Here is a 13,105-nt window from a genome sequence, read left to right on the forward strand (position 1 = left end):
TAAAGTGAATTCACGGCGTTAACTGGAAGACCTAAAAGGCTTCCATGATTTTGTATTCAATTTATTCAATCTTTAATTTTGGAGTTCTGCAGTTCAGAGCTAAAATGGTTGTGGCATATTGGCATCCCAAAGGAGGAAAACCAGAGACTGCACGTTGCAATTCCATGACTTCCTCCAACATTCCTTCATCTTCTTATTTTATATATATAATCTATACCTGTATATATATATATAACCTTATATATAATCTATACTCTTCATACATATAATCTATACCTTCTTATATATATAATCTTATATACATAATCCATAGTATATTCATTCTTATATATGTAATCTATACCAAACCCTCCAGTGAGAAAGAACTCTGAGGCTTGTGTCTAGATTCTCACTTATTCTCTTTCTTTCTTCTTCTCAACAAATATGGATTGAGTGCCTATAATGTTCCAGTCACTGATTTAGGTGCTAAAGAGAACAGTGATCAAGACAGAGAGTCTTTGTCCTCATATATGGATCTCAGACTCTCATCAGAAAAAGCGATAAGCCAACAAGTAAGATAATGTAACTGTGATTAGTGTTATAAAGGACACAAACAGGATGAGTGTGCAAATGGATTAAGTAGAGAAGAAGGAAAACTTTAGCTAAGGTAGTCAGGGTAAGCCTTTCAAAACTAAATGATTAGAAGACATTGAGCCATGACCTAGGATGAGAGGCACCATCTGCAGGCAGCTGTAGGGAAAGGGCTTCCCAGGGATCAGCCTGGAGCAACAACAAAGGCTTTGACGCAGAAACTAGTCAGGCTTGTTCAAGGAATAGAATCAACTGTATAGCAAAAGTTTGATAAGCAAGGCAGAAGTGTCAGAAGATGAAAGTTAGAAGGTTTGAAATCAAATCCTAGCCCAAGAATTATGGCAATGACTTGAACATTCACATACCCACTCTGAATCTCAGTTTCCTCAATTCTACAATGAGAACATTTCCTCAGAGTGTTGTGAGAATTAAAATCATGAAATTACACAGAAAAATTTAAAGTACAAGTATAAACCTACATTATTGTACAACTCATTCTCTATCACTATTCAGCTGACTAGAATCTTTGCATTTCAGATCTCACTAAAAAGCACTATTTTTTAAAAAAAAATTATAAGAACATCCTTTCTAAACTTTGTACATGATAGCTCATTGTGAGTAAATGATAACTTCAACTCAATAAATATCAGTTAATCACTAACATAATATTGTATTAGATACTACGAATGGGAAAGGCGAACAGGTGACAAAAAGGACCATGTGTCCTTCATATCAGAAACAAAAACGTACAGTAATATTTTAATAATAAAACGGGGGAAAAATCAATCTTTAATTTGTGTAAAACACCAATTAAAAAGTTAAAAACTGTATCAGTTACTAGGAATATCTTCCATTTGTATTGTAATAGAAGAATTAAACAGTATTTTCTTTTCTTAGGTATCAATGCTTTGAAAAGGAAATGTTTGTTTTGGCATAATAACCTTTCATTATTTTGTTTTTGCAAGTGTAGAGTGTATCAAATATTTAATTTATGTGGATAATTTTGGAAGCAAAAACAGATCCTTTCTTACTTTCTGTAGAATAGGTTTCCATTTTCATCAATTATAGAATAACAGGGATTCTCATGTCCTTTAAAAACAGGATTTACCTTAAACTTTACATAGGGTTTTCCTTCCACTAGTAGTACTAATTATACTTTAGGAGGATGCAGAGAAGGGGAGAGGTGAGTTTATAATTTCATATAAGGTATTAAATGAACACAAAGTACATCATGGGCTGGGGACTCACTGGCTCATTCCGTAGACTCTACACACTGAGGACCTCTGAATGGCAGATGCGGGGACGTACCCCACTAGTAAAAACTGCACTCCCAGTCTGCTCTCACAGAACATGGACCTGCCACCCTCCTGAAGCTTACACTCTAGAAATGGGACACACACACAAATATCAACATGTGTTCTCTTTGCCACTGACTTGTTTCATTTTTGTGGTAGGCAAAATGGGTAACTGTTCCCATCTGAAAGATTATTTTCTAATATGAGAGAAGTTTCCCTGAAGATATTCAATTCTATTCAATGTAACAAAATTTGCCATGCCCATACTACATACAAAGCACTGAATTAGGCTCTGTGGGAAAAATACAAAGGTTATTCACAATCTCTTTGAGGAGTGAAACAAATACAGGACAAACAATGAAGATGGATATAAAAAGTGTTACTATAAAAGATAGGAAGCCGAGTTTAATATGGCTAGAGGAACAGAGAAGGACGGGACATCTGAGGGACTTTGAAGGACGAATTTATTGAAGGGAATTTTACAGGGTCATGAAGAGATATGTTTGAGTAAGAAGTAGTATGTGACTGAGGATTATTATAAGCAAATTAAATGTATTTTCACAATCAGTATGAATTTCAGACACGATTTTCAAGACATTTTTTAAAACTCTGAAGAATACATTAGCAAAACCAACCAACCTAGTTCAACATAATGCAAGTTACAGTCAATAATTTTCCTTAGAAGAGGCTACTAAGGGTTGAAGTGAAACAGCGAATTGTTTCAGCTTTGTTCAACTATAAAGTGAGAGAACTCAACTATATGACTCTTAAAACTCCTTTCTGTTCTAAAATGCTATGATTTTATGATTCCTTGCTTAGAAATTTGACTTAGATGGATAAACTCTATTTACATGAAAATGTTAAGATGTGCAATCTTGTCTCAATGAAAAATGAGAATATTGACTTAGATTCAGTTTTATATTCAACTCTTGTGCATTTGCCCATATTGCAAAGAACATTCATCCGAATTAGCAAAAAAGCTTTACGTGGCAGCACGCTAACCACCAAAACATTTGAATAAATTATTTACTTCAAAAAAGTTTTAAAGAGAAAGGAAAATGAAGACAACAAAAAAATATTTTGCAGAGCAGCTCCAACAGCTGGACTGTAGTTTTCAATGACATGTAGTGTAAATGGGCATCAATGACTAAAGCTTTACTTCCTCCACTAGATGCTGCTGCAAATGTTTACCAAAGTAACTGTGGTTTTATTAAAGTGAGCAAGACAAAATAAAGGCTAATACACATTTAGATGAGGTACAACCTCATACATTCTATAGCGAAGATAAAATCCAAAAAATAATTACTATAAATGTTACAGAAGTAACAAAAGCACCCAAAAAAATCACATAGGACTAGATATTAACAGAAATAAATCAAATCAGAATCTTTGTTAAATAGCCTTAACATCTATAATAGATTAATTTTCCAAAGGAGTATCACAAAAAAATATAAACTTAAACTTACTTGGTTCTAGCTTCTTCAGGTCCTCCAGTTTAAATTCTTCTTGAGACTGTGTGGACTAAATTTAAAATAAGCATATTACATCTTTGCACTACAAAGATTTCACTGCACCCTGTCTTTTAAGCGGCAAGAACCAAATATTCAAAAGGAATCTATTTCTTGCTTTCAAGGTAGAAAATGAAAAGTCTCAAACTGGTTTTTGTTTATTTTTGGAACACTCAGGCCAAAAATAACAGAAAAAACTGAAGTCATATATTTTATTTTACAATGTACAAAACATGAACTTAAAAAGTATGAATTTAATATATGCTGTTATAAAACACTTCTGAGACAATACTGCTTTTGAAATGAATGTCTAATGTTTTATGAGAATAATGCAGAATAATTTATTTTCCTTGTATAAGAGAGGAGAAAAACTCCTTACCTGTAAAGCTGCACTTCGCAATTCCAAGCATGTTGCAATTTTGCCTATGGTTTTCTGTAGAGGAATAGAAAAAGCTATAAATACCAAAACTGTCATAACTGTTAGTTCAAATCATCAAGTTAATTTTTATTAATAAAAGATCCATAATTCTCTTAAATAAGTTAAACTTTATTTCTTTCTGGCATCTTTCAGACTTCAGAGAAAAGAAATAAGAGGCAAAGGGTTGGGATGAGGGAGAGAAGGTGAGTATATATATTCTCCCCTGACCTAATGTGCCACAACTAATTCTAACTCAAGTTTGCTTTGATGACAGCTGTAGATATGATTTGAAGGGCTGCCTGGTATCTTCTGTTCCAAGCTTCACCTTTTCTTCTCCATAAAGCCTAAAATTCACTTTTTAAAAGGCTTAAAAATATCTGAAAGTTAGCACAATGATATAACTAATTTAATTTTGACTTAAGTCCAACACCAACTTGTTTAATTAAATACATAGGCAACACTAAGCAAAACTGATATTGTGATAAACGGTGATAAATTTTATAGTTGGATCTGTTTTATATAACATGAGCTGTAAAATGGATATTAATGATAGGGCATAGATAGCATTTGCCTTTAATAAGCTCATGTTGTATTAGGAGAGATAAGACAAATACAGAATCATTATAAAAGAAAGCAGACATTTGATTGTATGAGCTTTAGCAAGATATGCCATTATATGACCTAAAGAAACAGAACAAGATCTGTATTAGGAATCAAGCCCCAATGACCAGGAGGATTTCTTTTCTTTTTTTTTTTTTTTTTTTGAGACGGAGTCTCGCTCTGTCACCCAGGCTGGAGTGCAGTGGCCGGATCTCAGCTCACTGCAAGCTCCGCCTCCCGGGTTCACGCCATTCTCCTGCCTCAGCCTCCCGAGTAGCTGGGACTACAGGCGCCTGCCACCTCGCCCGGCTAAGTTTTTGTATTTTTAGTAGAGACGGGGTTTCGCTGTGTTAGCCAGGATGGTCTCGATCTCCTGACCTCGTGATCCGCCCGTCTCGGCCTCCCAAAGTGCTGGGATTACAGGCTTGAGCCACCGTGCCCGGCCTGTTTTTTGTTTTTTTTAAAACTCTTTCAGATCTGCCCTTTAAGAAGACTACTGTGGCCAGGTGTGGTGGCGCACGCCTGTAATCCCAGCACTTTGGGACTCCGAGGCAGGCAGATTACTTGAGGTCGGGGGTTCAAGACCAGCCTGGCCAACATGGTGAAACTGTCTCCACTAAAAATACAAAAAAGTAGCCGGGTGTGGTTGCAAATGCCTGTAATCCCAGCTACTCGGAAGGCTGAGGCAAGAGAATCACTTGAACCTGGGAGGTGGAGGTTGCAGTGAGCTGAAATCACGCCACTGCACTCCAGCCTGGGTAACAGAGTGAGACTCCATCTCAAAAAAAAGAAGACTATTGAAATAAAAGTATACATAGATTGAAGTAGGAAAGGGCAAAGACTAAAGGCAAAATCAATCAGGTTATTTCAATTGTCCAGGTAAATAGTAATCAGAACAAAAATAGGAATAACTAGGGTGGAAATTAAAGAGAGATTCATATAAGAAACATGTATCAGGGCAGGCAGCTGAATTATGTCCATCAAGGCTTTTAAGTCCTTCCAAAAGAGATGCTTCTTAAGTTTTTATTAGGAATAAATCCAGATCATAAAAGTATTTATGTACAATGTCTGCAATGCCTACACAATGAATATTCTGGGAAGGAAAAAAGCATGTTTTTCTAAATGTATTGATAACTTGCAAAAGTTTAGTAAATTGGACTTGGTGGTTTTCTCTTTTATCAATTTTCTTTGGAAGGTGAATAAGGAGCAAAGAAGAGTAACAAGTGCTGTCCTGGCCCCAGCACTTATGCAAGTGGGCGCTACATAACTACAGCATGTACAATAAACGGCTGATACAACAACTCACAAAATAAACCACTACTGAGTAAGGTATCACTCGATGCCGAAGAACAAGTGACAATATTGAACCATCTCCACAATCTCTAAAAATTCTTTTTAATCCCAATACAAGAGTTTAGAAGATGTCCAATTTTGTTCTGAAAACTTAAAGATTACATCTGAAAATTACATTTATATATGGCAACTACAAAAGATTTCATGATATTCATAGATTTATTCACTCTCAAACTGTTGCATAGAAACCAGCAATAGTCTTTTCTACATAGAATCCAACATCCTCAAATTATTGTTATTCAAACACACCACTCAATTCTAACACAACTAGTAAATAATTCTAAACATAAATATAATAGTAATAGTGATGGCTAACAACTATTGAGCACTTAGTAAGTGACAGGCTCTCCTAAGTGATTTACAAACATTAATTCATTTAATCCTCACTATAACTCTATGAGTTAGATACAACCATTTTAAAAGTGTGAAAACTGAAGCACAGGGAGGTTAAATAACTTGCCCTAGGCATCAATGCCTTCTCCCATACAAGTATTAATCAGGACCAACCCTGCTTAGCCTCCGAGATCAGATGAGATTGGGCACATTCAGGGTGGTATGGTGGCAGACCAGCAATGCCTTCTATGTGATACAGCAATATATACAACAAAGCAATATTTCTATATCAATACCATTTAGCTATACTTTTATGTTCTTTGAAAACTGATTTTTAAAAAGAATTTTGTCTGTATTAAGTGAGATATGTCAATTACTAAGTCTTTTAAAGCATTACTTTCTTTTCCTCTTTACTATAAAATCCATGCGATTTCATGCTTTTAACATTTAAGGTAAAATGTTGTAGTTTAACAACTATGAGTCCACTAATAAACTATTTTAAATTTAAACATTTCTTGAAGCAGAAGCAACAGTTTTTTGTTGTTGTTGTTGTTGTTTGTTTGTTTTTAATATACGGACTCTCGCTCTGTTGCCCAGGCTGGAGTGCAGTGGCACGGTCTCGGCTCTCTGCAACCTCTGCCTCCCAGGCTCAAGCGATTCTCCTGCCTCAGCCTCCTGAGTAGCTGGGATTACAGGCACCTACCACCGCACCCAGCTAATTTTTGTATTTTTATTAGAGACAGGGTTTCACCATGTTGGCCAGGCTGGTCTCGAACTCCTGACCTTAGGTGATTTGCCCACCTCGGCCTCCCAAAGGGCTGAGATTACAGGCATGAGCCACTGCACCCGGCTGCAACAGTTTTTTTTTTTTTTTTTTTTTTTTTTGAGACGGAGTCTACCTCTGTTGCCCAGGCTGGAGTGCAGTGGCCGGATCTCAGCTCACTGCAAGCCCCGCCTCCCGGGTTCACGCCATTCTCCTGCCTCAGCCTCCCGAGTAGCTGGGAGTACAGGCGCGCCCGCCACCTCACCTGGCTAATTTTTTTTGTATTTTAGTAGAGACGGGGTTTCACCGTGTTAGCCAGGCAACAGTTTTTTATACAGAAATCTACTGAACTATGGCAAAATACCTCCACAGGCATTATTCATAACTATTTTAAGGAACCACACCGAACCTCAGTATTTAAAAAGGAGTAGAACACTATCATTTCGGCTATAGCATTAACTTTTAAAACATATAGAATGTATTGAGATCAAAATCAAGCGCTTGCTACTGTAATTGTTTCACTTAGAAACAGATGACTCAGAAAAATGATTAAGAAGCACAAGTTCACATGTGTCAGAGTATATGTACTGACAATTAAAACTTGAATTATTAGCACTCAAATTAACTGCTCATATCCAATATGGTATAAAAATGGAAAATGCTTTCATTTTCAAAATATTGGCGATTGTGATTGCTAGGAAAATTGACAGCTCAAAAGATCAGTTAAAGGAAAAGATGGAATAGAAATGGACAATTAAAGAGCTAAGTTAATTTTGCTAAAATGTCTTCAATCTGTGTAAGAAAAAATAGGTTTAAAAAATACACATAAGGTAGAATGTTCTCAGTTAATCCAGACTTAATTTTTTAGATTCAAACAGCCAGTAATCTACTGTCTAGCTGGGAGCTGGAGGTGGTGAAGGTAGAACTGGGGGGGAAGAGATCAGGGTAAGGGTGGAAAGGAGAGCCTTATAAAATATAAAACAAGCAGATAGTGCTGGAATTCTTATTACCACCAAATTTGACTCAAAACAGGGAAATGCTTTCTAAGCATCATGAGACAGGATATTCTATTCTGTCCAGAAATTTACTTGAGAAAATCTACTACACCAAAGTCCGGAATTCAGTGGAATGAAAGCTTTTGGCAGCTATTCGTTGGTTACTAAACCCAGTTGTTATAATGACAACACTATCAGGAACTGAAACGAAAGCTAAGTGAACTAATCATAAAAGAGGACCAAATAAGTGTTATGAATTTTGCACCAGAAATTGCCGAGAATATTAAGAATAAAAAAAATGAAGTTTTCATACTATTTATCACCAATTAATAAAGTTTAGAGAGCAGTAGTTCTGCTTTAGAGCTCGTTAGACTTAAAATAAATATCGTGAAAATGAATGTAAGTTATTCTCTCAAAAACGAGAATGTATCTAAAAAATCAGAATTAATCTTGTCTTAAATAACAGTCACATGCGAATAAATATCAACACCTAAGACACAGAATAGCATTTATTCATCAATTTTTTTTTTTTTTTTTTTTTTTGAGACGGAGTTTCACTCTTGTTGACTAGGCAGGAGTGCAGTGGTGTGATTTCGGCTCACTGCAACCTCTGCCTCCCGGATTCAAACAATTCTCCTGCCTCAGTCTCCCAAGTAGCTGGGATTACAAGCATGTCTCACCACACCCAGCTAATTTTGTATTTTTAGTAGGGACGGGGTTTCTCCGTGTTGGTCAGGCTGGTCTCAAACTCCAGACCTCAGGTGATCTGCCTGCCTCGGCCTCCCAAAGTGCTGGGATTACAGGCGTAAACCACCATGCCTGGCCCATCAAATATTTTTAAGAGCTCACTGTGCGCTAGACAGTAACAAGTTTCATTAAAAAAGCACTTTAAAAGTATGGTTTTTGTTTGTTTGCTTGTTTTGAGAGGGAGTCTCGCTCTGTTGCCCACGCTGGAGTGCAGTGGACTGATCTCGGCTCACTGCAAGCTCCGCCTCCCGGGTTCTCACCATTCTGTTGCCTCAGCCTCCCGTGTAGCTGCGACTACAGGCGCCCGCCACCACGTCCGGGTAATTTTTTGTATTTTCAGTAGAGACGGGGTTTCACTGTGTTAGCCAGGCCATCCTCGATCTCCTGACCTCGTGATCCGCCTGACTCGGCTTCCCAAAGTGCTGCAATTATAGGCGTGAGCCACCCTGCCCGGCCAAAGTATATTTTTTTTTTAAATCTTCTTTCAAAGTTGTACAAACTATTGAATGGTTGGCATAATTCTAAGATTTGTCACTGCTACAAAAACACTAAAAATAGTAAAAGCATAAAAATTCCAATTCAAGAAAGAACAATTTTGCTTAGCATAATGTAAAGAACAGTCTCCATGTTCCTCTTTTGAAGAAAACACAATTGAGTTTTTTCTCCTTTGGCTTGCATGCTAGGTCTGGCATTTAATTAATTTTGCAGATCCAACAGTTTATATCAAAATTTCCCATAATATGTTTCAGAACACTAAACTCAATGAAATGTTCTTTGAAGGGAGAGGGAGACTTCCAAAAGCAAACAAATTTTAAAATACTACATGCCCAAACTCTAAAATATTCAACATACACATGTGCATACTAAAGGTCGCAAGAAGTCACGAACTCTATCTGTTCAAATAACATCTATCAATTTTTCAGAACCAATGTTCCCCAGAATACACCTGGAAGATCTCCGTTTTCTAATTATTTACTAATTTAGAGCCTCTGATAACTTCTTCCTTATGTGACATTGAAATAAGGCCTACATATCAGTATGACTTTTTTTGGCCCACTGTGAATGTTTTACTTGCATTTTTAAAGAAAATTAAACTTTTAAAGTCACACAACTTGTCTTATATTCACAATGTAGTATACAGTGATTTGGGGTTTCTTATCCAAGCCCATAGAATAGGCAGGCAGGCACAAGCTCTCTCTGTAGTCTCAACTGGCAGCCACAAATGCCTCCTAGGCAGGTATCATAAATAATAAACGCCTCCGAAATCAGGCCTCTAGTAAAGAAGGAGGTGCAGAACACTTCAAAGTAAAGGACATGAGAAGATTCAGGGATACTCTAAAGATCATTTAGAGTTCTCCAGTCCCTCATTTCGTACATAAGAAAATTAAGGCCACAGCCACAGCAAGAGCAAGACTCCCAGTCTTCTGATTCCAGGTCTCAGTTCTGTCCTCTAAGTCATGCTGCCTCCTGTGGCCAAAAATACAGTGGTCATGTGGCTGCTAAGGAAAAGCTATAAATTTAAGACTAAATAGCATTATCAAACACCAGCTTCAGCCTTAGAAAGTTAAAGAAAATTAAGAAAAAGTTAATTTTTTCTCATTAATCTAATCATTATATGATAGGCTCATTTCTTGATTTTTTTTTTTTTTTGAGACAGGGTCTCACTGTGTCGCCCAGGCGGGAGTACAGTAGCATGATCTCAGCTCACTGCAATCTCCGCCTCCCGAGTTCAAGTGATCCTCCCACCTTAGTCTCCCAAGTAGCTGGAACTACAGGCTTACACCACCACGCCTACCTAATTTTTGTATTTTCAGTAGAGATGGGGTTTCACCATGTTGCCCAGGCTGGTCTTGAACTCCTGGGCTCAAAGAATCCTCCCAACTCAACCTCCCAAAGTGCTAAGATTACAAACATGTGGCACCATGCCCAGTGGTATTTTTTTTTAAATATATTTTTTAGTGTGTTTTAGGTCAAATCACTTAATATTTGAGGTCATGTGGCTCATATATCCTATACCTCAGTGTTGGAAACAGGATGTAAGTAACTCAAACAGGTGATTAAAAGATTAAACATTTTTTAATTCCCTGAGTTTTCATTCTGTTTCCATATTCATGACACATTCTGATAGGTATTTATATATGTAGCTATCTGATATTCTGTTTATCAAAATTTAGGTACCGTAACTCCCAATTCTGTGATGCCAGCTGATCATTTCCTAATCAATTCCTAGAGAAATTTCAGATTTTACAGAGGCTCCTTTCCTTAAGCTAATCAGTCATTTCCGCTGTGGTCATTATTTTCCAGGGCTAAAATCCTAAGACTCCTAATATCTACTGTGCATACTAGGAACTACTAAGAAAAAAATATATTCCTTTTTTTTTTTTAATTTATTTATTTTCAAGACAAGAGTCTTGCTCTGGCTGTCGCTCAGGCTGGAGTGCAGTGGTCCTATCTCGGCTCATTGCAACCTCTGCCTCCTGGGTTCAAGTGATTCTCTTGCCTCAGCCTCCCTAGTAGCTGGGATTACAGGCACGCAACACTACACTTTGCTAATTTTTGTATTTTTAGTAGAGATGGGGTTTCACCATGTTGGCCAGGCTGGTCTCAAACTCCTGACCTCAAGTGATCTGCCCACCTCGGCCTCCCAAAGCGCTGCGATTACAGGCATGAGCTACTGCACCCAGCCAAAAGAAAAAAAAAATTCTTTTAAATTGTAGTAATTTTTTTTAAATACCAAATTAAAAAGTACATTAGATAAAGTAGATCATAAATATTTTTAAAATGCAAATATACAAACCTGCGTTAAGAAATATGTGTAAAATATTTTAAAATGCAAATATACAAACTTGTGTAAGCCCCTAATCTTTAGGGGCTTCTTCCCAAACTCCTATAAATAAGAATCAAATGAACATAGATGAATAGACTAAAATGAATGTTGTTAGGCTTACTGTAAAAGTGTGCAAAAAGACCGGGCGCGGTGGCTCACGCCTGTAATCCCAGCACTTTGGGAGGCCGAGACGGGCGGATCACGAGGTCAGGAGATCGAGACCATCCTGGCTAACACAGTGAAACCCCGTCTCTACTAAAAATACATTTAAAAAAATGAGCCAGGCGTGGTGGCAGGCGCCTGTAGTCCCAGCTACACTTGAGGCTGAGGCAGGAGAATGGTGTGAACCCAGGAAATGGAGCTTGCAGTGAGTGGAGATCCTGCCACTGCACTCCAGCCTGGGTGACAAAGCAAGACTCCGTCTCAAAAAAAAAAAAAAAAAAAGTGTGCAAAAAATCATTACCACTCCCTTTGTACAGAAAGAATAAGTAAGAACAAATTAAGTCATCATAGTTTTCACACTTTTCTTAGGAGATGGGGGATAGACTGACAATTTTTTTTCATTATCTACAAGATTAAACATTGACTTAACACTAGATACTCTGAGCCAAGAGAAAATGGGAGTTGTTTCCTCCCATTTCTTCTCTTTTAAAGCTTCAGTTGCCCATTTTTCATAATAACTAACAGTTTAGAGACTCAACTTGACACACAAAAAATTTAATTCAAGGAGAAAAGGCACAATGGAAACATTTTGCAACCTTACGCATTTATTTTGCAGATGGATTTTTATGCCGAATTCTTGACTTGAACTAATTTTTTTCAGTGGAGAAGTGTTTTGGTTTGTCCTGGTCTTTTGTTTTTTGTGTGTGTCTGTTCATTCTGAGAGGAGGTAGATAGGAGTTATGAAAGTTCAGAATCAAATAAGTGCTGAGGTGGAATGCAACTACCCACAATCTTTCTATTTTCCCAAGGACTCTAGACACATCCCAGTCTCTGGGTTTCCCCAATCTTCACCAAAGTGTGGATTGGGTTCTCCCCCTCTTCAGCAAAAGCATGGATGGTCTCCACTAAAGTTAAGCAAAGTTAAGCAAAGCCTAAATGGCTGAGTACAACAATTTTATTGCTTTAAAGTGATAAGTCATATGATATCTCTAAATAATCACTTAATGTTAGGCAAAGCATAATCAGTATCATTCTTTTTACTTAAGTACAACAGTTTTTTGTTTATGTTTTGTTGTTTTTTGTTTTGCTTAATGAACTCAAAAGACAAAACACTTTTTGTTTGGAATCTGATATATCTACAGATTATTTTATGGTACCTTTTGTTCTTCTGTGAATTCAGAATTATTGTGTTGAGCTTGGGCCTCTTTTTGGAGATGTCTTGCTAATCTGTAAGAAGAAAACATGTTCTTTAGAATGCAAGAAAAGCAAACTACTGCAACAAAGTATAACAATTTAAAGCTTTTTAACAATGTGAAGTACAATTATATCTTGTCCTGTTTTTAAAATATAAATCTACACTGAGAATCAAACTCTTCCAAAAAAAAAAAAAAACCAAACTCTTTATACAATGATGATGAAAGTAAGATACAATACTTTTCATACCATTTCACTGGGACAAACTTCAGCTCTAGGCAGTAAAAATGAGCTGGAAAGAATCTCAAAGGGCATCTAATCCAACTTTCTTTAGTATGGG

At 36.9% G+C, this 13,105-nt stretch overlaps 1 protein-coding gene across 1 annotated transcript in view; it reads right to left on the reverse strand.

Moving 5' to 3' along the window:
* AIDA (axin interactor, dorsalization associated) overlaps nt 1-13,105 on the reverse strand; it is a 43,001-nt gene that overhangs the window by 21,859 nt on the left and 8,037 nt on the right. Inside the window, exons 2-4 of the mRNA XM_015115688.3 lie at nt 12,729-12,798; nt 3,753-3,806; nt 3,332-3,386 (exon numbers count right to left, since the gene is read on the reverse strand). Of these exons, the coding sequence (XP_014971174.1) occupies nt 3,332-3,386; nt 3,753-3,806; nt 12,729-12,798 (179 nt within the window). The remainder of the gene's footprint in view (nt 1-3,331; nt 3,387-3,752; nt 3,807-12,728; nt 12,799-13,105) is intronic.

This window comes from Macaca mulatta, chromosome 1, assembly GCF_049350105.2.
Source record: "Macaca mulatta isolate MMU2019108-1 chromosome 1, T2T-MMU8v2.0, whole genome shotgun sequence".
Lineage (NCBI taxonomy): Eukaryota > Metazoa > Chordata > Mammalia > Primates > Cercopithecidae > Macaca > Macaca mulatta.